The sequence below is a fragment of the Heterodontus francisci genome, chromosome 14 (genome assembly GCF_036365525.1).
Source record: "Heterodontus francisci isolate sHetFra1 chromosome 14, sHetFra1.hap1, whole genome shotgun sequence".
NCBI classification, from domain to species: domain Eukaryota; kingdom Metazoa; phylum Chordata; class Chondrichthyes; order Heterodontiformes; family Heterodontidae; genus Heterodontus; species Heterodontus francisci.
Window position 1 is genome coordinate 98,806,883 of NC_090384.1, and position 24,507 is coordinate 98,831,389.

The window sequence follows — 24,507 nt, forward strand, 5'->3', positions numbered from 1 at the left end:
TCCCCTACGTCTCTCAAACTCTCTCTCGCCCTTTAAGATACACCTTCAAATCCGCTTCTTTGATCAAGCTTTTGTCTATTGCTCCTGAAATCTCCTTCTTTGGCTTAGCATCTATATTTTGCTTATGTCTGTGAAGTGTCTTGGGACATTTTTCTATGTCAAGGCACTACAGAAATAGAAGCTGTTGAATCTCTTATCAATATCCAGCACTTAATGAATAATTATTTATTTACAACCAAAAATGGCTTCAATCACTCATGTTTAAAAAAGGAAACAAGTTCCAAAGCAGGTTTTTATCATTTTATACCAGTCCACGAACTAATTGGGAGGGATTAGAAGGTTTACTAGACTAATACCTGGAACAGGCACGTTGTCTTATGAGGAAAGGTTGAACAGGCTAGGCTCGTTTCCGCTGAAGTTTAGAAGAGTAAGAGGCAGCTTGATTGAAACATACAAGATTTTGAGGGGCCTTGACAGGGTGGATGTGGAAAGGATGTTTCCTCTTGTGGGAGAATCTACAACTAGGATTCACTGTTTAAAAATAAGGGGTCACCCATTTAAGACAGAGATGAGGAGAATTTTTTTTCTCTCAGAGGGTCTTTGGATCTCTTCCTCAAAAGGTGGTGGAAGCAGAGTCTTTGAATATTTTTAAGGCAGAGGTAGATAGATTCTTGATAAGCAAGGGGGTGAAAGGTTATCGCGGGTAGGCGGGAACGTGGAGTTCAGGTTACAATCAGATCAGCCGTGATCTTGTTGAATAGCAGAGCAGGACCGAGGAGCCGAGTGGCCTACTCCTGCTCCTAATACATATGTTCATATTATTAGAGATGTGTCACCAGATAATGATGTCACTATGCTGCTTAGTGCTGGGTTAAATAAGGCGGCCAATATATGAGGATTATGAAAAAAATGAGACTTCATGCAATGCATTTTTACTATTGACTAAAGGAGAGTTTTCTGGATATTAATGATCTGCTGAATTAAAGAAAAAAAATTAAAGGATAGAACTGCTAATAGCAGGCAGTCTGGTGAACATCTACTGACTAAAGACCACTGAATCTCAAATACAATTCTTGGTTGCTGTCAAATAAATAACAAAAGATCCAGTTTACAAATTGTTTTATGTGAAACTCGAATTGTATAAAAATTAGAAATGATAAAAATTAAGTTAAATGAGTGCCTGTTGGAAATTGTGCTAGATGAACAATGACATTATTACTTTTAATTACCCCATATCCAATTTGCATTAGGTTTCCACTGAAGTTAATTTGTTTGGCCTTCAGTTCAACATATATATTCAAGTGCAGTGCAGTTAAGCGCCTTAGGACATTTTACGATGTTAAAGGTGCTACATAAATGCAAGTTGTTGCTGTTGCTGTGCTTCCTATGTTACTGAGCTCAATGCTACCTACAATGAGGTCTAATAGACAGTATTGCTTGAGATGCTGGTTTTGCAGCACAGAACCTGCTCCAGGTCTCAGGTTGGAGTCTATAGTATAATAATGGCAATGAGATGTCTTGTCCATCTTCAAAACAATTAACTAAAGTCTTTTAAAGAAACTGGCATCATGATAAGCCCCTGCAATCAGTTTGTACGAGTAGTCAAGCTTGTACTTATCTACCAAGAAAGTTACCCCAAAAGGCAGATTGTAGTAGGTTAATTAGATGAAATACAAATATACAACAAGCAAATTAAAAACACTGAATGAGAGCTGTGAGGCATGCTGATCAAGTTGTACACCGTGAAGTGGACTGGTGGGAAACTTTAGTAGCAACTCAATTGTTATCTGTTGCTAACAATGCCTGCTCCTCCCTACTAATCCCTTCCACCTCCTTCAAGATCGAATGAATTGGGAGTTTGCTGATCTCACAAGATGAGTTGGGTAAAGAACCCACACTACCACTTCAGAAGCAGCAGATGTGACTTCAGCACATAGGAAATAAAAAGATCAGACACTGCAAGAATCCTTAACGGATCCCAACTTCACCAGAGCAGAATTCTTTCTCAGGTCACACTAAATTAAACACTTGAAACTAGACATTTTCAAATGTTTGCTCGGCTTTATGATTCTTTGCAATTATAACTTGTTTCTTGTCTTTTTTTTATTAAGCAACTTGGTGGTAGGCTTAATCGGGTTACTTGTGTGCATGCATGTCCGCCCAGTCAAGCATGGAGCTGAACAGAATATTAACTACCCATCGATGACGAGAAACAGCTACAGATCATTTTTAGAGTGAAATCACAAAATAAAACCACTGCTGAATCGTGTTACACCTTGAAAATAAATCAATTATAGTTAAATCATAAAACATTTACATTTCAGTACTTGTAATTGGATAAACATTTAAAATAAGCTCCATCTAAAGCTATAAACTATACTGAGGCTATATGTGGAAAACATAGAAATGATTAAAAATCTAACCGATCTTCTGACAATTGTTGCATACAAGGGTAGAATTTTGTAGGATTAACACAAAAAACCCATTTCAAAGCAGTAGGGAATACTTGTACAAAGTTGCTTTAAGACATTAAAATAATGATGCAGCTACTTCATCTGGTGGGTTAATTTAATAGAAATTTGAGATTCGCCATTTATGCAACATAAAGTCTGAGGTTCTCCTTGTAGCTCAGGTGAACTTACCCAAATTCAGTTGCTGCTAAATCAAATGGAACTTCATCAGGGAGGAAAAAGCTGTGGCACTTGACTGAGTGTTGGAGCTCGGTACTCATTGTTTTAGATACATCAAAATAATGGCCAAATCTTGAGGATGTCAAGGCTGTCTGTCAAGTGAAGAACACAAGTTTAAGGTCAAATAAAAATCAACCAAAATGCACTGGCACAAATTCATTTCAGGAAATGTCACAATGGAATATCATTTGGAAGCAAAATTTGTGCCCCGATATAAACATTTTATATAATCACACTAAACCATGGTAGCACAATATTCAAACCATGTGATTACTGCTATTTTATAACTCCCTTTGGGAGAAAAACAAAACAGAACAGGAACCACAGTAATGTATGATCAACTTATCTTTCCACGAAAAACATTTTTTAGTTAACACTTTTACTAGAACTTCCTTATTGACTCAGTTAGTAAAGACAGGATATCACCTACAAACTGGAAGTGCTGAGCTTCTGGGCTGAGTTAGTTGATCTCAACAAGACTGCTACTTCAGAGACTGCAGTCTGTATCTCCAGAGTGGCAGAGAGGAATGTCATTCAGGGTTTCCATTCACAATGGGTGTTAGCCAAGGCTCAGGAGGTAGCACTCTCACCTCTGAATCAGAAGGCTGTGGCTTCAAGTTCTGCTCCAGAGACTTGAGCACAAAATCGAGGGTAACACTCTGGTACAGTTTTGAAGGAGTGCTGCACTGTTGGAGGTGTCGTCTTTCTGATAAGAAGTTAAACCAAGGCCCTGTCTTCCCTCTCCGGTAGATGCAGAAGATCCCATGGCCTTAATTTTGAAGGAGAAGAGGACGTTCTCCCTGGTACAGTGGCTAATATTTATCCCTCAACCAACAAAACTAAACAGATTATCTGATCTGCTGTTTGTGGGACCTTGCAATGCACAAATTGGCTGCCGTGTTTCCTATATGACAACAATGGTTGCACCTCAAAGTACTTAATTGGCAGTAAACTGCTTTGGGATATCATGAGGCTATGAAAGGTGCTATATAAATAAAAGTCTTTCTTTCTATACATCTAGTCCACCCCATTATAAAGAGCATATGTGATGCAGATTGGGCGGAGTTGTGATGCACCCCTGTGGTTGAATAGCCTACTCGCACTCATTGTCTTGGCTTGCACAAGTATAGACATTTGAGCAAGGCATCAAGGGTGACTAATGCCTATGTGATTGAGAGACATTTAAAGGGGAACTGGCACAAATTGGCAAGAAACTAAAATAAGGCGAATACAGGGTGATGTATAATCTATAGGATTTTAAAAACAACAGCACTTTTACATTACAAAGAACGTTCTGCACAGCTTTATATACATTGTTTCACAAATATTTCAATTAAAAGACAGCAATGTGCGAGAGAAATTGACTAGTCATTAGTTTTAATATCTTTACAATTGGTTTATGACATTTTTAACAGCAGTGTCCATGAATTCACATTTGTTTGAACACCCTTGCAGTATAAATATAGAACACAGACAGAAGCTTTTCAGCAAGAAATGCTGTTGTAAACACATCCTAGGAGAGTGAATATATTGTTGGACAAGCACTGAAAACAATTTATCCTTTGGTCTGTATAATCTAGTCTTTATCTGGATTACCCATCACAATGTTTTTATTGCATTCTCTGCTAGAGCTCATCTTTTCATTGTATATATCCTAGTCTCCTTAACATTTTAGCAAGGCCCTGACTAACTGAACTTTGATCTGATGTCTTCATTCAGGAAAGCACCAGGTAGTCTATTTCAGATGCAAATCCTCATTGAGGCCCCGGTAGTGTTTTCTAAGACAGCAAAGAGAAGAAACAAGTAGTTTCCAGGGTCTACTCAGAGGATCCCAGGGCACACTGGTCTCCTTAATCCACAACGCTGTATGGATTAAGGTGGGGGATAACTTTTTTTTAATTCACAAGAAAAAGAGTATTGCTTCTACAAGCTGGGTGGAGACAGATCTTACTATAATAAAACAGTAAGTAATAAAAGCGTGGTCTGTGTCAGAGAATTGTGAATAGGCCTCGCTTTACAAATTCCCAGGCCCAGTAGGAAGCTTGCTAAGGCCTACCTGAACCAACTAAGTGTGAGTAATCTGGCTTAGCTGAATAGCTAGGAGAAAGCTTTTCTTTCCTCAGAAGTTGCAAAGTTGATAAATTTATCAGAGGCAACTACAACTTGTGCTTGTTCCCCTCATTGCTTAAGCATGGATAGGCTGGAAGAGGGGAACAGGCAGAAACTGTCAGATAGCAGACTGCTGGCTTTCAGTCTGCTGCTAAATGTTTCTAATTGCAACACTAATGTGTTAGAAATCTCAGATTCAAGATGAACCTAGGCAGAAAATTGATTTCATGCTGTGACAGCTTATATATTGCCCAAAGTACACAAACATGTCATTGAGAAGCTTTTGCATCCCACAATTTTGTTTACAGATGAATTGCAGTTACTTTAGTAACCTTGGAAAAAGACTTTTTTGGTTTTTAAGAGCTCCTGCAGAGTACACCACTAGTGGACATGTTTCCGTCTGCATTATACAGCCATCCGCAAGATAATGTACAGTGCCATTGCAATAAATGCCATTGAATCATTCACGTTTCAAGAGCTTATTTAAATTTTAAACCATGACATCGCTCCTGATTTATGCAACAATCTGTTGAAATAACTGGGACTTACAAGCATGGAAGAACTAGCTGGTGGGCCTTAAGAGGGCTATTGAGCCTGTGGTCATTTTATGTCACTTGTACGTTATCTTCACAATGATTAGATTGCTATGACAATGAAGCTGATACATTCTCAAGTGCTTTCTTTACTCATTTAGCACATGGATAAGCAAGTCAATTGCTTGATTCAGTGCTTTCCAATTGACAGATCATACTCTCTCTGTCAAATCTTGTTCAACCATATTTGATTCAGTATTGGGTTTTTTTGTCTTCTGGCAGTATGATGAAATGAATGCAAACACACTAATATATTTTCCACATTTTAACCCATTGCTTGTGTCAAAAACTTCCATGAGGTATTAAAAATACTAGATAAATGCTTAATTTTCCCAGAAACAAGCTGAGAGATCCATCTGTGTCAAGACACAGAAGTGCATTTATATGCACCTCCGAAGCATAGAGAAACATTAAAGGCAATTACACGCTGCAGCTGTAAAAACACTTGATTTTGATTGAAACACTTGAGTTATTTAAATTAGTAGTGGGTTGGGCAAGGATCATTATGAATCAGTTTAAGGTAAATGCAATAATATGTATATCATTCAGGTTGGTCTCTTTATGCATTCTGCAGTGCTCTGCAATCTCTAAGATGTTGCTTCAAAGTTAAGGAAATCAGGAACAGAGAATTAACCTCTCACCTTCTTAAAATCTAATTAATTTTTTTTCTGATGACATTGTGAACAATGTTCCCTCTACTTTTTTTGAAGTGCACGGGTGATTTATTTAAAGGCATTGGCATTTCAATTTTTTTTTTGCACAGCCATGGACACGCAGTATTTTATAGGTGCCACCTTGTGCAGGAACTTGTGTTGCTGCACGGCCTACAGGGAACATTGATTATGAAGTTACATTCCAATGATATGAACAGAGATGGTGAACAACAGGAGGTTTAACTCCCCACTTTGATGCCACCTTAGGAGGAGTTCTTCTCAGATGTCTGTTCCCAGGTTTTATCTAAGCAAGTATCTATGAGACACTACTGAGAGATACTTAGAAACATGCAAGCATTTCTCTTTGGAACATTAAAGATTATGTGGCAATTCAATGGAAAACATTTTTCTGTTAACTGTATTCAATGTTTTGAAATGAACTTCATCCATCAGAATATCCATTGTGAAATTGCTGGAAATCTTGTGAAGTATCCAGCATCCTTTGAGTAATAAGGTGTAGAGTGCAACATCCTATTTATTCAGTTATAAACTTGAATTAAACATTTCATCTTACTCTCTAACATATAGATGTATTAATAGGTCTGAATAAACTGGATTATTTGGTTGGGAAGGAATACATCAAGAAACCCAAAGCTATTTACATTTGAATAGAAGCAGTGCTCCTCTGCTAAATATGTACCAGTAACTTCACACTGTGAAATGGACTAAAGCCAAAGCAAAGCAGGGATGAAATGTGGCCTCAGGGACAAATTACAAGTTTGTCCTATACATACTATAAGAAGAAAGTCTTTTTACACTGAATTTTGCACATTTATATAAATCATGCTTTGTTTTCTACCAGCTTCCAGAGGTTGGATGAACAATGGCTTTTGATATCCTGATCTATGATCTTGGAAGATTTCTTCCCAATCGTATAATCTAGTTATTTAGCCTTATTAGCACAACAATGCACTGTAAAGTGAAATTAAATGATGAATTCAACTCCTTGGAATGCATTAACCTCTAACGCTCTGGCCCATGTTTCCTCAGGACTAAAGGGAGCTGGTTCCATTGACTGCTGCCACTCAAAGTTAGAAGAAAGGCATCAGCATACATTTAACTTGTCTCTCTCAATCTTTCCTCAATACAGCATCCCAAAGTGTCGAATATGGATTTCCTTACAGACTGCTAACCCACTGGCTCCAAATTAACTTGAAAATTCATCTGGTAAGAATTAACAACATTAAAACAGTTACACAATTCCTTTACCAAGGATAAAAGCAAAATACTGCAGATGCTGGAAACCTGAAACAAAACAAGAAATGTTGGAAATACTCAGCATGTCTGGCAGCATCTGTGGAGTTTGGCAGCATCTGTGACCTTTCATCTGCTGAGTATTTCCAACACTTTTTGTTTTGTTCCTTTACGAATGAAACTGGTGGGCACTAACAAAGAGTTTTGTATCAATGCAGGTCTGACCAATTGTACCAGGGTGCTCTCTTGTTTAAAGAACTTTATGAAGGGATAAGATCTTGGTGCTCAAGGAAAAGCTGGTCTATTATTGCCAGCTATGACCAGAGCAATGACAACGGAGTAAAAATCCCCGTCCAATGACTCAAATAGTTTATAAAAAATCGACTCTCGCTATACTGGCCAGAAGATTCCAGGTTCAAATTTCTAGCCTGTGCTAAGTTAGCTGATAGTTTTTCATATTCATTCATGGGATGTTAGCATCTCTGGCAAGGGCAGCATTTATTGCCCATCGCTAAATACCCTCAAGAAGCTGGTGGTGAGCATTCTTATCAAACTGCTGCTGTTCATGTGCTGTTGATACTCCCAGTGCTGTTAGGGAGGGAATTAGCAACCATGAAGGAACAGTGATATATATATATATATAGGGGGAGGCGGTGGCGTAGTGATATTGTCACTGGACTAATAACCCAGAGACCAAGGGTATTGCTCTGGGGACATGGGTTCAAATCCCACCACATTTGAATTGAATTAATAAATCTGGAAATTAAAGCTAGTCTAATGATGGGCATGAAACCATTGTCGATAGTTGTAAAATCCCATCTGGTTCACGAATGTCCTTGAGGGAAGGAAATCTGCTGTCCTGACCTGGTCTGACCGACATGTGACTCCAGACCCACAGCAATGTGGTTGACTCTTACATGCCCTCTGAAATAGCCTAGCAAGCCACTCAGTTGTATCTAACCACTACAAAGTCAATAAAAAGGAATGAAACCGGACAGACCACCTGGCATCGACCTAGCCACCGGAAACGACAATGGCAAACCCAGCCCTGTCGACCTTGCAAAGTCCTCCTTACTAACATCTGGGGGCTTGTACCAAAGTTGGGAAGAGATGTCCCACAGATTAGTTAAGCAACAGCCTGACATAGTCCTACTCAGGGAATCATACCTGACAGACAATGTCCCAGACAGTGCCATCACCATCCCCGGGTATGTCCTGTCCCACCGGCAGGACAGACCCAGCAGAGGTGGCGGCAAAGTGCTTTACAGTAGGGAGGGAGTTGCCCTGGGAGTCCTCAACATCGCCTCTGGACCCCATGAAGTCTCATGGCATCAGATCAAACATGGAAAAGGAAACCTCCTGCCGATTACCACCTACCGCCCTCCCTCAGTTGATGAGTCAGTACTCCTCCATGTTGAACAGCACTTGGAGGAAGCACGGAGGGTGGCAAGGGCACAAAATGTACTCTGGGTGGGAGACTTCAATGTCCATCACCAAGAGTGGCTCGGTAGCACCACTACTGACCGAGCTGACCAAGCCTTAAAGGACATAGCTGCTAGACTGGGTATGCGGCAGGTGGTGAGGGAACCAATAAGAGGGGAAAACATACTGGACCTGGTCCTCACCAATCTGCCTGCCGCAGATGCATCTGTCCATGACAGTACTGGTAGGAGTGACCACCGCACAGTCGCTGTGGAGACGAAGTCCCGCCTTCACATTGAGGATACCCTCCTTTGTGTTGTGTGGCACTACCACAGTGCTAAATGGGATAGATTTTGAACAGATCTAGCAATGCAAAACTGGGCATCCATGAGGCGCTGTGGGCCATCAGCAGCAGCAGAATTTTACTCAACCACAATCTGTAACCTCAAGGACCGGCATATCTCCCACTCTACCATTACCATCAAGCCAGGAGACCAATGCTGTTCAATGAAGAGTGCAGGAGGGCATGCCAGGAGCAGCACCAGGCATACCTGAAAATGAGCTGTCAACCTGGTGAAGCTACAACACAGGACTATCTGCGTGCCGAACTGCATAAGCAGCATGCGATAGACAGAGCTAAGCGATCCCATAACCAACGGATCAGATCTAAGCTCTGCAGTCCTGCCACATCCAGCCATGAATGGCGGACGACAATTAAACAACTAACTGGAGGAGGTGGCTCCACAAATATCCCCATCCTCAATGATGGGGGAGCCCAGCACATCAGTGCGAAAAATAAGGCAGAAGCATTTGCAACAATCTTCAGCCAGAAGTGCCGAGTTGATGATCCATCTCGGCCTCTTCCTGAAATCCCCAGCATCACAGATACCAGACTTCAGCCAATTCAATTCACTCCGCGTGATATCAAGAAACGACTGAAGTCACTGGATACTGCAAAGGCTATGGGCCCTGACAATATTCCGCAATAGTACTGAAGACTTGTGCTCCAGAACCTGCCGCACCCCTAGCCAAGCTGTTCCAGTACAGCCTCAACACTGGCATCTGCCCTGCAATGTGAAAAATTGCCTAGGTATGTCCTGTACACAAAAAGTAGGAAAAGTCCAACCCAGCCAATTACCGCCCCATCAGCCTACTCTCAATCATCAGTAAAGTGATGGAAGGTGTCATCAACAGTGCCATCAAGCGGCACTTGCTTCGCAATAACCTGCTCAGTGACGCTCAGTTTGGGTTTTGCCAGGGATACTCAGCTCCTGACCTCATTACAGACTTGTTCAAACATGGACAAAAGAGCTGAACTCAGGTGAGGTGAGGCGAGAGTGACTGCCCTTGACATCAAGGCAGCATTTGACTGAGTATGGCATCAAGGGCGGCGCAGTGGAGGGTGGCACAGTGGCGCAGTGGTTAGCACCGCAGCCTCACAGCTCCAGGGACCCGAGTTCGATTCTAGGTACTGCCTGTGCGGAGTTTGCAAGTTCTCCATGTGACCGCGTGGGTTTTCGCCGGGTGCTCCGGTTTCCTCCCACAGCCAAAGACTTGCAGGTGATAGGTAAATTGGCCATTGTAAATTGCCCCTAGTGTAGGTTGGTGGTAGGGAATATGGGATTACTGTAGGGTTAGTATAAATGGGTGGTTGTTGGTCGGCACAGACTCGGTGGGCCGAAGGGCCTGTTTCAGTACTGTATCTCTAAATAAATGAATAAATAAAAAGGAGCCCTAGCAAAACCGAGGTCAATGGGAATCAGGGGGAAAACCCTCTGCTGGTTGGAGTGATACCTAGCGCAAAGGAAGATGGTTGTGGTTGTTGGAGGTCAATCATCTGAGCTCCAGGAGTTCCTCAGGGTAGTGTCCTAGGCCCAACCATCTTCAGCTGCTTCATCAATGACCTTCCTTCAATCATAAGGTCAGAAGTGGGGATGTTCACTGATGATTGCACAATGTTCAGCACCATTCGTGACTCTTCAGATACTGTGGAAGTCAGTGTAGAAATGCAGCAAGATTTGGACAATATCCAGGCTTGGGCTGATAAGTGGCAAGTAACATTCGCGCCACACAAGCGCCAGGCAATGACCATCTCCAACAAGAGAGAATCTAACCATCTTCCCTTGACATTCAATGGCATTATCATCACTAAAACCCCAACATCAACATCCTAGGGGCTACCATTGACCAAAAACTGAACTGGAGTAGCCATATAAATACCGTGGCTACAAGAGCAGGTCAGAGGCTAGGAATCCTGCGACGAGTAACTCACCTCCTGACTCCCCAAAGCCTGTCCACCATCTACAAGGCACAAGTCAGGAGTGTGATGGAATACTCTCCACTTGCCTGGATGGGTGCAGCTCCAACAACACTCAAGAAGCTAGACACCATCCAGGACAAAGCAGCCCACTTGATTGGCACCCCATCTATAAACATTCACTCCCTCCACCTCCGACGCACAGTTGCAGCAGTGTGTACCATCTACAAGCTGCACTGCAGCAACGCACCAAGGCTCCTTAGACAGCATCATCCAAACTCGCGACCTCTACCAACTAGAAGGACAAGTGCAGCACCTGCAAGTTCCCATCCAAGTCACACACCATCCTGACTTGGAACTATATCGCTGTTCCTTCACTGTCGCTGGGTCAAAATCCTGAAACTCCCTTCCTAACAGCACTGTGGGTGTACCTACCCCACATGGACTGCAGCGGTTCAAGAAGGCAGCTCACCACCACCTTCTCAAGGGCAATTAGGGATGGGCAATAAATGCTGGCCTGGCCAGCGATGCCCACATCCCATGAATGAATAAAAAAAATTTCCATTTCAGGGTAGTATGTGGCTTGTGGTGGGTGATGAGGGGGTGTGGTGAGCTTGCAGATGGTGGTGTTCCCACGTGCCTACTGTCCTGGTCCTTCTAAACGGGTGAGGTTGTGGGTTTGTGAAGTGCTGTTGTAGAAGCCTCGGCAAGCTGCTGTAGTGCACCTTATTGATGGTACACTCTGCAACTTTGGTGTGCTGGTGGTGAAGGAAGTGAATGTTTAAGGTGGGCCTCTATGTAATGGGCCTCATCAAGCCTGGGGTAGAAAATGAAAAATGTAGCCAGATTTGGTAGGTGGATATTTGTTCTTCTGATAGTTAGCCATTGGCTCCTGCTGAAAGGTATGCTTCCTGAATGAGGACAAGACTGGGATCTGCTATAATGGATCAGCACCCTGCCAACATTTATTGTGTGGGAACATGTATTAAAAGTAGTCAACATGGTTAAAGACCCCAGAAAGTGGGGTGGAATTGTACCACAGCAGCAGTCAACATATTTTGAAGGGGGTAAAACTGGCACTAAGAAAAAAGCACATTTTCTGCAGATCATGCAGAATTGACCATTTTCATTATTCTTGCACTGCTCTCCAAATTAACAGCCTCACAAGGAAATTGATTCCTAGTTGCAATGGTCTGACTAACTTCACATTTAAAATAGTTGACAATACCAGTTCCTGTGGAAAATGTAATCAGACCTCTTCAAAGTTAGTTGCAATCTTTAAAAATTATTAAGTCATGGAATAACATTATTTGTCTTTCAAGTTATTCAGAGTGAAGAATCAATAACAGATCAAAACAATTGAAGTCCATTTTTAAAAAAAGGCATTATCACATAAAAAGTCATGTAAATTAAACATTTTCAACTTTTATAATATTTCATATTTTAAAATAGTGTGAAGCTACAAGAGAGCAAATGTAAAAAATAAACTAGAAAATAAATCGATCAGTAATGTCCAGGCATTTTTACATCTTGTTCATGGTAGAGGCACATTCTGCAGACTTTAGCAAAGTTTTCTTTTGATTCACTTTACCTGGTTATGGTTTAAAGAAATGCAAGATTATACCTGTACTTTTGGAAAGTTTTGGTATCGCCATGCTATTGTCATGGAATTCTGGGACGCAGTGGTAGAATTAACGATATCCCCTGAATTGTCTTCTGTCTCTCTGACAGCGTCTTCAATTTCTATCACATCGTCAAGCAAGGGCGCAGGAAGCTCCTATTCAAACCAAAATGAGAACATGCTCAGTATAAGTAATGCAAAATTAAAATACTCTAAGGAAGAAACAGCTGCAGTTGGAAAAAGTAAACTTTACCAGAACTTGAAACTGTAAGAGTAGAATGAGGCCAAAGTCCAACAATTCATGACCAAATCAGTCACCTGCACTGTGTTTCCATTTTCAAGTTCCTATTAACTATAAGCGCTGTGCTCAATGGTTTGGGGATTTAATGTGGATCAACAGGCCTTCATGCATTCAGAAATGAAAAATGTACATGGAACCATTGTGTTTCCCCTTTTTTCCCTCTACTTTCTAAACTACAATATGTAAAACTACTTTAATTTGGAATTTGAGAGAAAAAAAGTCTACATATTGGTTTAAATTTATGCATCCTGCAATTTGAAACACTCCTAAGGAGTTACTGTCGTCCTACAGTCAATAACAAACAAGCTATTGTCTTCAAAATAACACAAATTAACACCTGCAATGGTTTTCAGGCAGTGCTGTCTTCATTAAGCTTGATTATCCAAATGCCAATCAGTGATCCTTACAGATCACTTTTCTGGCAAAGATCATTAGGATAATTCCTACTTAAGCACTCACCTAACTCCCAGGGCTGGTCATTGTTTTTTTTTCAGCTTTTGCTACTGACATAATCAGTGACACCTGTTGCTGTCTCCTTGTACTGCACCAGCACTGTGCAACATTTGCAGGGAAGAAATCTCAAGAGTGGATAAACTATTTCACACCAGTCACCTTCAATATAACAATAAGAATGAATCCAGCATCCCCTCTGACATTGCAGCTTGTGAAACCCCTGTTCACCAATAAACTGTACATCATTTTCACTTTAGAATCCATGGTACTTTACACTTGTTCATTCATCTGTGATAATATCCTTGCATTAACAAAACTTTACCTAATTGGCTACGTTCCTTTAATATCTGAGTGACACAGCCATGTTGAATAAAAAATAAATCCAACTATATGTAGTCTATTCAAACAGTAAAAAAAATTGAAATAAAGTTTTTGACAGAAATATAATTTCTTGGGACTAATATTTATTTCTTATAATAACACTTCAACAATACAAGTGCTTTGAGACATTTTGACATAAGGTATATAAATGCTTCTATGCTTTAGGTGGCATAATTAATAAAATGTATTTTCAAGATATTAATAAAACAGTCTAATTATGTAACAAAATAGGTTCGTAAACAAAATATAGATTCACCCTCAGAAAAGATACAAAAATGAGACGTTAAGAAGCTGCCTTAGGATGCAGTTATACTGGTACTTTCACAGCAGTGCAAAGAAGTTTTAGGGATGCATTGACACAAAAGTGACAGCATAACACCAGAATCAGATCCCAATCTGACTCTGGAATGTACTAAAGCCAATCAATAGAAGATCTCTCTCTTACCCCACAGGGGAGCTGTGTCATGTCATTTTGGCTTGGCACCATGCGAAGTACAACTGCAATGTGAAGCTGGACTTAAAAAAAATGTTTGGGAGGTTTGCTGAAACTCCTGGACACTCTAAAACTTACTCCTGACAAAGTATGACGCACAGCCTGCAATATCTTGTCTACTGAGTTTTGCACCTTCTAGCTGAGGGTCTTAGACCAACAGTATAACAAAGCTGCAGACCTAATTTTGCAATCACCTTACTTGATTGAATCCCAGTATAAATCATTTGCAACTACTCACTATTTATTATATTGCCCATCTGAATTCATACAGTAACCTGCTTACATCATTTTGTTTTGACAGAGAAGGAAATCACAGGCATTGTTACAATTTGACCCTCCTTACAAGCAGAATTCTCCAGAGTATAATAAAACACAAGGTACCCCCATCGCACAGTTAATGAGGCTTAACCTCACACCCTTCTAAGCTAGCTTAATTGCTCGTGCATTAAGCCAAGTAAAGACATCACATACCACTCTATTCTATTTACAATAAAGGAGAAAAGACTTAGATTATGTAGCAGCTAAACTTCGATCATTGGCTTATCAGTTAGGGTAATCCATACTTCATAAGCAGCACTACTGTGAAAAGCACTTTGATCCTCACAGTCATCTACTTTTAGCTTTTCAGCAATGAATGTATGCAAGACTTTTGAATTACCAGTCGATTTGGACCACAATCTTGGCGTGGAAGCAGCAATTAATTAAATGAAGTGAGAATCAAAGTAAGAGCCAATTTTTGAAGGGGTAAACCCAATAAAAATGTCTGTTTGCTGAACTGTAATTCAGTGAAGTTTAATATTGCATTTGTTTGTGACCACCTGTCTGAATTCCTTCTACCCCTCCAAAAAAAGATACCTACCTATAATAAAATAAAAATCTTTGCATGCCATGGCTTTTTCCATTATAAATTCTGATTTTAGAATTGAAACTTGTAATCAAAAAGGTTAATTCCTACATTACAACAGCGACTATACTTCATTGGTTGTAGAGCACTTTGGATGTCCCAATGCCATTAAAGGAGCTATATAAATGCAAGTCTATTTTTCTGGATTACTGTGGGCAGTAACAAGGAACACCTGCAATAATTCTTTTCTGATTGATTCGAAAAGAAATATGTAAGTTATATACTTTTTGAGACTCTATATCAGATAAGCTCTGAGTTGCTAGATGTGGTTTATGATGATGGCTCAATTTCACAGTTAGTGGAAAAGGGACAGGGCTCAGCGCTGACCTCGAAGAAAGTTGTTCACAAGGATCTAGTGATCTCCGTGGCATAGATTTTTCCTTTCCCGACACTTGTTAGAATCTGGTACTGAGTTGGGGGGGGGGGAGGGTGGGTTTCCGGACATTCAGCGATGTCATCAAGGAGGGTAGGCAGCCAATTACATTGAAGTATTCTTACAGATTCACAGGAAGTAAAAAGCACCAATTATCCTTCACTTTTTAGTCATTTTACAGAAAGAGAAATAAAGATTAGGATATACACATGTATTAAGGTAGAAGCTGAAATCTAAAAAAAAATATACGGAACTTTTTAAAAATCATAATGGAGAAATATGACATTCCACAAATATAAATTTAGATTTTTTTTCAGGCCTGAGACGTTTTTCAACAGTTACTGTGAACTTAGTACCAATGTTCCCTCTAACCTGCATGGATACATTGCCATGTGGCAATCCGGAACATACTATGCAGGGAACAAGCAGGCCACGCACAATCAACATTCCCTTTAAGATGCGCACATACGTGCCCATTCAGTACACTTAAAGGGACTGTGCAGTGCAACAAGCAGTCTGTGCACAGCAAACAGGGATTAGTGGGGACATTGCTTAGTTCGCTGTCAAAAACCTATTTAGGCTTCATTCAACATAGCGCAATGTTTTCCATGGGTTTTTACAGCGAGACTAATAAAAAGAAAAAAGACTTGCATTTATATAGCACCTTTCACAACCACTAAATGGCCGTAAAGCAATTTGAGGCAATGAAGGACTTTGAAGTGTAGTTACTGATATAATGCAGGAAAAGCGGCAGCCAATTTGCACACAGCAAACTCCCACAAGCAGTAATGTGATAATGACCAGATAATCTGTTTTTTTGTGATGTTGATTGAGGGATAAATATTGGCCAGGACAATGGGGATAACTCCCCTGCTCTTCTTCGAAATAGTGCCATGGGATCTTTTACATCCACCCGAGCAGGCAGATAGGGCCTTGGTTTAATCTTGTAATTCCGGGTTGGCATAAAAGGGCAAGTTCTTGTCAGTCCAGTGATTTCTATTTGATTATACTCGGTGGGGATTTCAAAGCGTACCCTATGGAGAAGCAGAGACCCTCTGATAGCAACTTCTGGATTTCCGCATTTAACTGGGAATGTGCAGACTCCAGATGTTGCTGTCAGTTTCAGAGGAGTTATGAAGTTGAATACTGACAGTTTCACCAACGTTACTACTGCAAAAGCCAGGTCAATATGATATAAGACCCAGGATATTACTGGTGCTTTGACAAGATTTACAAGTTTATGAAGCACTATATGTATATTTAAATGTTACAGTTCAATTTATATATTATAATCAAAACTGTTTCTTTAAAAAAATTGCACGCTCAGGAACTATATTATCTGTGAACACCCATAATTTCATGGGATTTCGAGTCCTTATATGTAGTATATTTTGCAGGGATGGGTGCATGTTTGTGTATTTTTATATTAATTGTAGAATCCTAAACAATTCTGTAAAATGACTGCATGTTTCAAACAAATGACTAAATGTGACTGAGCAGCAACAGAAAAATAATTAATCGGATACTCAGGACGTCTCAATGTTGCACTCTTAAGAATCATTCCCAAACATTACAACACGGCAGGGAACTATTGATCCGACCCTTTCCCCCACCCCTCCCTATCCTGGGAATTAAGTTCTTTATTTCCTTTCCCATTGCCCTGTTTTATTAATCTTAGGACTATTATTGTAAGAGTGCAACATAATAAGCTAGCTGCAGGTCCAACTTGGCCATTTTATTATTGTGGTCTTGAAGTTTCTTCTGTAATTTACCAAATACATGTATCTATATTTCCCTAATAGCCAACATTTTCATTCCTCATTGATAGGATATCAGCATCATCTTATATCCTTCATGTACTTATATTGATGATGTGCTTTAAAAAACTACATTCAAATCAGCTAAGGTGTTTTAAAGATATCGAGTGACTGTAATGATCAATATTCCGAGACAAAACATACCCACACAATAATTGAAGCAGAATACATTCCCACAACACCTTCATCAAAAACAGTACCTGCAATAACGCCTCGGGATGATCGCTGGCAGATGCTATAAAAATAGAGTGCCCGCAAACAACACCTTCTGCTACAAAATACTTCAGCAACATCCGTGAGTAGCTTTCATATCTATCCTCCTCTGCAAAAATAACCACACACAACAATTTGCTAAGTATTAACAGATAAAAAATTCAAATAACTATCACAGGATAATTAAGCTATTAAAATTCCAGATTTTTCCATGCAGAACCATCAGGTAATTCCTTGCTAAACTAGCCCCACCTTGGGGCTTCTCATTTCTGCATGGTATATCGTTTTAAGATCAACTTATCTGGAAACAATAGTCAACGATTTGTTCTGTACCTTGTAATATGTCCTCAGATTCACAAATTTTAAGCGTTTCACCATAATAGGCTAATTCAAAGGTCTGACAGCTAACAAGGTGGTCTTGTAACAAAGCTGATCATGCTTACATCTTTAAGGAATAGATTTAGCATTTAAAACCAGCCAAGCTGGTTGGTAGGCAGTGAACCATGTTCTTTGTAAAGTTGACCCTGTCAGTAACATTCCCGTCTTAAAATTTGAATTCATATCATAAATTACTTCTAATTTATCTCTACAAATAGTTTTGTTCCCAAATTCAGTCATACCAATCCCACCATCTCTTAACATTTATACTATAAGTGATGACATCATCTCTCTACTTTTTTATGCAGTTGACAATTGAATTAAAGAGGGAAAGAAGTTTCATGGCGATATCACTGAAATCAGTCTGATTAAGTTCACATTTAAAATTTGCAGGTATTTCTAATCTTTATCATCTCACTTATTTAACCCAATGCACGATACAAACTCATTTGTTTATGAGTTACCAGGTCAGTCCATTTGTGGAATATAAATTGTATCCCACTGTTCATTTGATATGCTCCATTTAACTTTCATTAGAGCAGCAAATATCCTTTGTTAATTTAAAAATACAGTTTTTTTGGATTTCTGCATGGAAAAATCTGAAAATTCTTTGTGCTAAATGTTAGACTGCACATCAAAAACCCTCACTCAGAACACACTATTTCAGGACACTCAGAATAAGCTAAAAAAAATTGATTATTTTCCCCCTTGTGTGACAGAACACTGCTTCTGTATTCAAAAGGTTAACAATCAACTCGAAGTCAATCTTTAAAAAAAAAACTCTACAAAAACGCACTGACAATATTTTTGATGACTGTCAGCAGCTTCTGTAAAGAAAATGACAGCTCTACAATTTGTCATTTTTTGAATTGTCTATTAGTAATTGAATTTAAAAAAGGTTTAATGACCTAGAAATCAGAGGACCAAGTAAGCCCCCAGATGGCATTCTTGTAGGCCTTTTGATGGTATTAAAGTTAACAATAACAGATCACAACTGAAAGCTGCTATAAGGGTGTGACACATTTTTGGGGTAGAGGCCACTTCTGTCACCCCTTTCTTTAGGCTGACTGGCACTAAAGATATTTCTTTCTGTGAACCAGCAATTGCATTAAAGCAGTCGATGACTGTCTTAAGCAATTCTTAAGAGTGACAAGCGTAAGTACTATATGTAATGTAAAGGAAATGGGAAGATCTTAAAAGGAGACTTCCAATTAAATGCTAGTAGAGCCCAGTATTTGCCTAACAATTAAACAAACAGTTCTTTCTGTGCATTTTGTTTTAAATATTTACTTATTTTGCTGTTGCTTGATTTCTTTAACTAAAACTACGTTCTGCCCAAAATCATCAAATCAATTGTTAAAAAAAATTAGGTTGTGAAAGTTCAAATAAAATTCTGGACAGTGTTTCATATTTCTCAGATCTGTATTTTCGAGAAATGATAATGATGCACCTGATTATTGCCTTTTACTGTGTAGAATGACATGTAGCAGTAGAGGACAATGAGAGAAACAGCATTCAATACTAAATCAGGAGAAAGCAAAGTGAGACAAAAAATGCTTTCATATTGCACAAGATCCATTTTAAAAATAAAGTCCCCACCTCCATAGAAACTTTAGCAAATCTGGCAAGTTTATTTTGGGACTGCCACCGGCTGCGTGAGACCTGCACTTAACCCAATACAAAAGCACCAAAATATTCTCCAAGGAAGTCAAATTAAGAAAAGGTTAAAAGATACGTTGCAAAACAGGTGTGAAGAGATTAAAGGATTAACTCAATGGCCAGAGTTTACTTGCATAACAATATATTCCTAAAGCTAATGAGAGAGTCTTCATACTTAAATCAGCTGAACATTTAACTGCAAGTCTGCATGCCAAATTCAGTTTTGTGAATACAAGCAGATGAAGCAATTTAACATATAAACACCTACAGCATTAAATACTTTTGGCTGTACATAGAATGGGATAAAATTGAGAAGTGTGCGACCAAGAGGTTTCAGATACCATAAACTACAAGGTCAAAGCTCTGGTAAATTAGTCCTCTGAGACCTCAGAGTGTGTATTATACCTGGCAGTGTGCTCAAGAATCTATGTGCATATATAATCACAAGATCAATATGGATGGGAAAGCTCTTCATCCCATTTTAGTTGTTTCTTCCTGAAAGACCCTACAGTCTCCTTATTGTAGCATCTAATTGTTTCTTAAATGATTCCAGAGTTTTCACTTCCACTATTTTATCTGGAAACCCATACATTTGCTGAGTGTGGACACGAGCTTCCCGATATAAGTCTTAAATTTACCTTTTACTACAATAACTTGCATTTATAGTGAACATCCCAAGGTGCTTAACTAGTATAAATGTCAATTTATTTCAAAGTAATATCTAGCTTCTTCTTTCTTATACCCTTAGTTGCATTGCATACCTCTATAAAATCATTTTCAGACACTTCTTTCCATTCTGTAAAGTCCAAGTGTCTCCACTCTTTCCTCATCATTCAGAGACAGAGTCTAGGATCAGCTTTGTGGCTGTCCTCTGCAATACCTCCAGCACTCTCTTATTTCTCAGCAACCAGAACTGAATGCCATACTTACGGTGTGGTTTGACCAAAGCACAGTACAGTTTGACCATGACTTCCTCGAACGGACAGTCCATTGCGATGGCTATGTAGTTCAATATTCTATTTGGCTCTGTTAATTGCTGTTCTACACTGGTTAGACGTGTTACATGTCAAATCTACTCAGACTCTTTCAGCTACATCTTTAGCTATTTCAACATCTTTCATAAAGTATGTGCCCATTTTTCCATCCTATGTGCAGCACTTTACGCCTGACATTTTTCTGCCCACTTACATATTTTACTCAATTTATTCTACAGTTTGAGTCACCTCCTTTGATTCCACTGCTCCTCTTAGTTTCGTAATTTTTTCTTTTATAAAGAGTATTTTGTTTTTCAAAACCACCAGCAAACATCACAGCGAGTTTTCTTGTGACGCTCCAGACAACTGGCAGAAAGAACGGTTATTTAGAATATAGATCAGGCTTATAATAAAGAATAGTGAAAAATAATGCGCTCCGTGTTTTACAGTGGTATAATACTTCCATATATATTAAAGGCAAGGTCACTGGTTTAGTATGAACTGTTTGGCTCCCAGTTCTTTACTGGTACTTTGTGAATTGCATTCTATTCAATTTTTTCTGTGCAGGCCACAGATCTGTGGCTTGATTATAGGCTGCAGGAAGTGGTGCATTAGTGATTTCATGCCTGCGAGAGTCCCAAAATTCTTAGTAGACGTCAGCACAAGTGGGTTATGAGATCTTTGTCTAGTTAATTAAACCTGGCAATCCATTGAAACTAGTGTGATATGTATTTATTCAACAACCATTTTTCTCCAAAAATGTTGTTCGAGGATCTATGCCTTCCATGATTGCCGATGTTTTTATGATGTAATAGCATATGATGTATATGAAGCATTTTTTGTCTCAGCTACATATTACGTATCGTCTTTTTTCTTTCTGTGATGGCACCGAAGAATTTTTAAAAAGCTTCACTCAGAATTATATTACAATAATATACTTTTACATATTAAGATCAACCCTATATTGCATACTTGGATGAACAAGTAATGGTGGGAAGCACCCCTCCAGTAATCAAATGAAGGAAATGGGGATGAAAGGATATGAAAACATGGTGGGCAAGTGGAATAAGCTTGCATGGAGGATAAATGGCGACATGGATTGGTGGGCTGAATGGCCTTTTTCCGTGGTGTAACTTCCATGTAATGAAGTTATGGCTCCTTCTCAGGACTCTGCTGTCATGCAACAATTGCTTGAGCTGAATCACTGCCTTGTGATTGTGTCAAAATTCTCACATGACGAAAGATTGTAAATCTTAAAAACCTCAGCTGACTAGCACAGGTGATGATGATTCCTCCACAGACATTTAATCAGAACACAAACTGACCAATCAAAGCTGAGAGCAACTCAGTGATCGGATGCCCATAACCAATTAAAAAGTACATCTCCTCTCACTATTATAATTCCAAACCAAAAGCGATGAGATCATCAGCAAACAATGCAGCCACATTGAAATGAATCTAAAACTTTCACTCTGGAGCAATAATGTCTCGATATGAGCTTTTAATATTTCTTCAGTGCAGTCCCTTATTTCATACACTTAGAATTGGCAGTGCTCTGTACTTAAATACACCAGTCAGAAAAGTTTTATCTACTTATTAACTTTCATTCTAGTAAACCACAGGTCAAATACCATGCAATATAACTATACGTTAGAAATTCAGAGATCATTCAGCAAAATTAGCTGCGGCAAACTTGAAATTATTTTGTGATCTGTTTAGACAGTATCCAGGTGCTATACACTGCCTTGAAATTCAAGTTAAAATTGAACTGTGGTCACATAGTAAAATTGAGCATCAAAAGAATGGTTTTATCTTTAAATGAAAAGTTCTTACAGTATATGCTGTGCTTGGTGCAAACCTTTTATCAAAATGGTGGAGCTGAATTGGTTGGCCACTGCAGTAGGCTATTGCCATAGAAAAGCTGCAAACTCTGTCAGGACCCCTGATGTATCAAGTTTCAACCTGCGCAGGAGGTTCCTGGGGTCTTGTTTCTGGGCAAAGCCTCCACTCTCTCCAGACAAGACCACTGCTGGAGGACAAGACTGCCTATACAGGGAGTTTTGGTATCCTTGGATCCGACATACATTTGGAGGCTGGCGCGTCAAAGGGAAAGAGATGTACTGGCTCCCAAAAGGGTAGATGTTGGCCTCACTGGGAAGATCCAGGCCGGAATTGTGGTCTACACCCCCAAAGATGGTAGGATCTTTTTAAAATGATTAGAACCGTGGCCCCTCAGTAAAGAGGGCTACTGAATTAGTTTCTGGGAGAGCAGTGGACCTGCCCTGCGAGAAGAACACAGAGTGGGGAGGCTATACAGTCCAAGGATCATGGCCTACAGCACTTACCTTGCAGGAGAGGGCCTGCGGGCAGAACATAGAGCGAGGATTGCGGCCTATAACACTTACCTTCCAGGAAAGCAGCGGAGACAAGTCCAGGTGCGCCGGAAATTGAAAACAAAGTGAACAGTGACATCACAGGAAAGCTGCAAGGTGATTGGTTGGTGAGTAACTGCTGTTGGGGAGTATCTGTAAATAGCTGGGTTAGTGCACTACTGTTAGGGTGCGTGTGTAAAAAGCTGGGTTATAGTGTCTAAACAACTGGCAGATTAAAAACGAGCAAAAAATTAAGTATTAATAATAAGGAATAAGTGAGGAGCTGGTGAGTTTTTTTTTCCTGAGTAAGGTTTATTTTCAATAGTGAACTGTATTTTTTTTTTTTAAGTAGGATTTATCAGTACTAATAAGGTTTTATTAATACTTCTAAGGTGTTGTAGTATTGGTAAGTTTTTTTTAGCAGCAGCAAAGGGTCACCTAATAAATAAAGGAATGGCAGGGGTGCTTCAATTTCGAGAGTGCACCTCCTGTTCGATGTGGGAGTTCCAGGATGCTTCCCATATCCTGGAGAACCATTTGTGCAAGAAGTATTGTCAATTGCGACAGCTTGAGCTCCGGGCAGCTGGCAACACTGTGGTGTATTCGCGAGGATGACAGCTACATGAATAGCACGTTTATAGATGTGGTCACCCCTTAATTGTGGTCACAGCTTAAGAGTATGCAGGGAGAGGGGGAATGGGCAACCACCAGGCAGTCAAAAAGAATCAGGCAGGTAGTGCAGGAGACCCGAGTGCATCTCACTCTCCAACAGGTATTCAGTTCTGAATACTGAGGAAAGTGATGCTTCATCTGGGGAGTGCAGCCAGAGGCAAGTCCATGGCACCACTGGTGGCTCAGCTGCACAGCAGGGTACAGGGAAGACTGGAAGAGCCATAGTGATAGGTGAATCAATAGTCAGGGGGACGGACAGGCGTTTCTGTGGCCGCAGACGTGAATCCAGGATGGTGTGTTGCCTCCCTGATGCCAGGGTCAAGGATGTCACTGAGCAGCTACAGAGCATCCTGAAGGGGGAGGGTGAACAGCCAGCAGTTGCAGTCCACATTGGAACAACGACATAGGTAGAAAGAGGGATGTGGTCCTGTAGTCAAAATTTAGGGAGCTAGGTAAGAAATTAGCAAGCAGGACCTCAAAAGTAGTAATCTCCGGATTACTCTCAGTGCCACGCGCAAGTGGGTATAGAAATAGAAGGATAAGACAGATGAATGCGTAACTGGAAAGATGGTGCAGGAGGGAGGACTTTAGATTCCTGGGACATTGAGACCAGCTCTGGAGGAGATGGGACCTGTACAGGCTGGACGGGTTAGACCTGACCACAGCCGGGACTGAGTTCCTTGCGGGACGTTTTGCTAGTGCTGTTGGGGAGGGTTTAAACTAGTCTGGCAGTCTGGGAACCTTCAGGCAGACTCAGTTGGGACAAAATCAGAAATGAAAATGGAAGGCAGAAAATTAATGGAGTTTGGCAGTACTCAAGGGTACAGCAAATAAAGCAGATGAGCTTAGGGCACAGATAGACATGTGGCAGTATGATATCATAGCTATTACAGAAACATGGCTTAAGGAGGGACAGGA

The 24,507-nt window shown here is 40.0% G+C and overlaps 1 protein-coding gene across 1 annotated transcript in view; it reads right to left on the reverse strand.

Moving 5' to 3' along the window:
- elp4 (elongator acetyltransferase complex subunit 4) overlaps positions 1 to 24,507 on the reverse strand; it is a 242,058-nt gene that overhangs the window by 180,575 nt on the left and 36,976 nt on the right. Inside the window, exons 3-5 of the mRNA XM_068046598.1 lie at positions 17,522 to 17,643; positions 12,603 to 12,755; positions 2,643 to 2,782 (exon numbers count right to left, since the gene is read on the reverse strand). Of these exons, the coding sequence (XP_067902699.1) occupies positions 2,643 to 2,782; positions 12,603 to 12,755; positions 17,522 to 17,643 (415 nt within the window). The remainder of the gene's footprint in view (positions 1 to 2,642; positions 2,783 to 12,602; positions 12,756 to 17,521; positions 17,644 to 24,507) is intronic.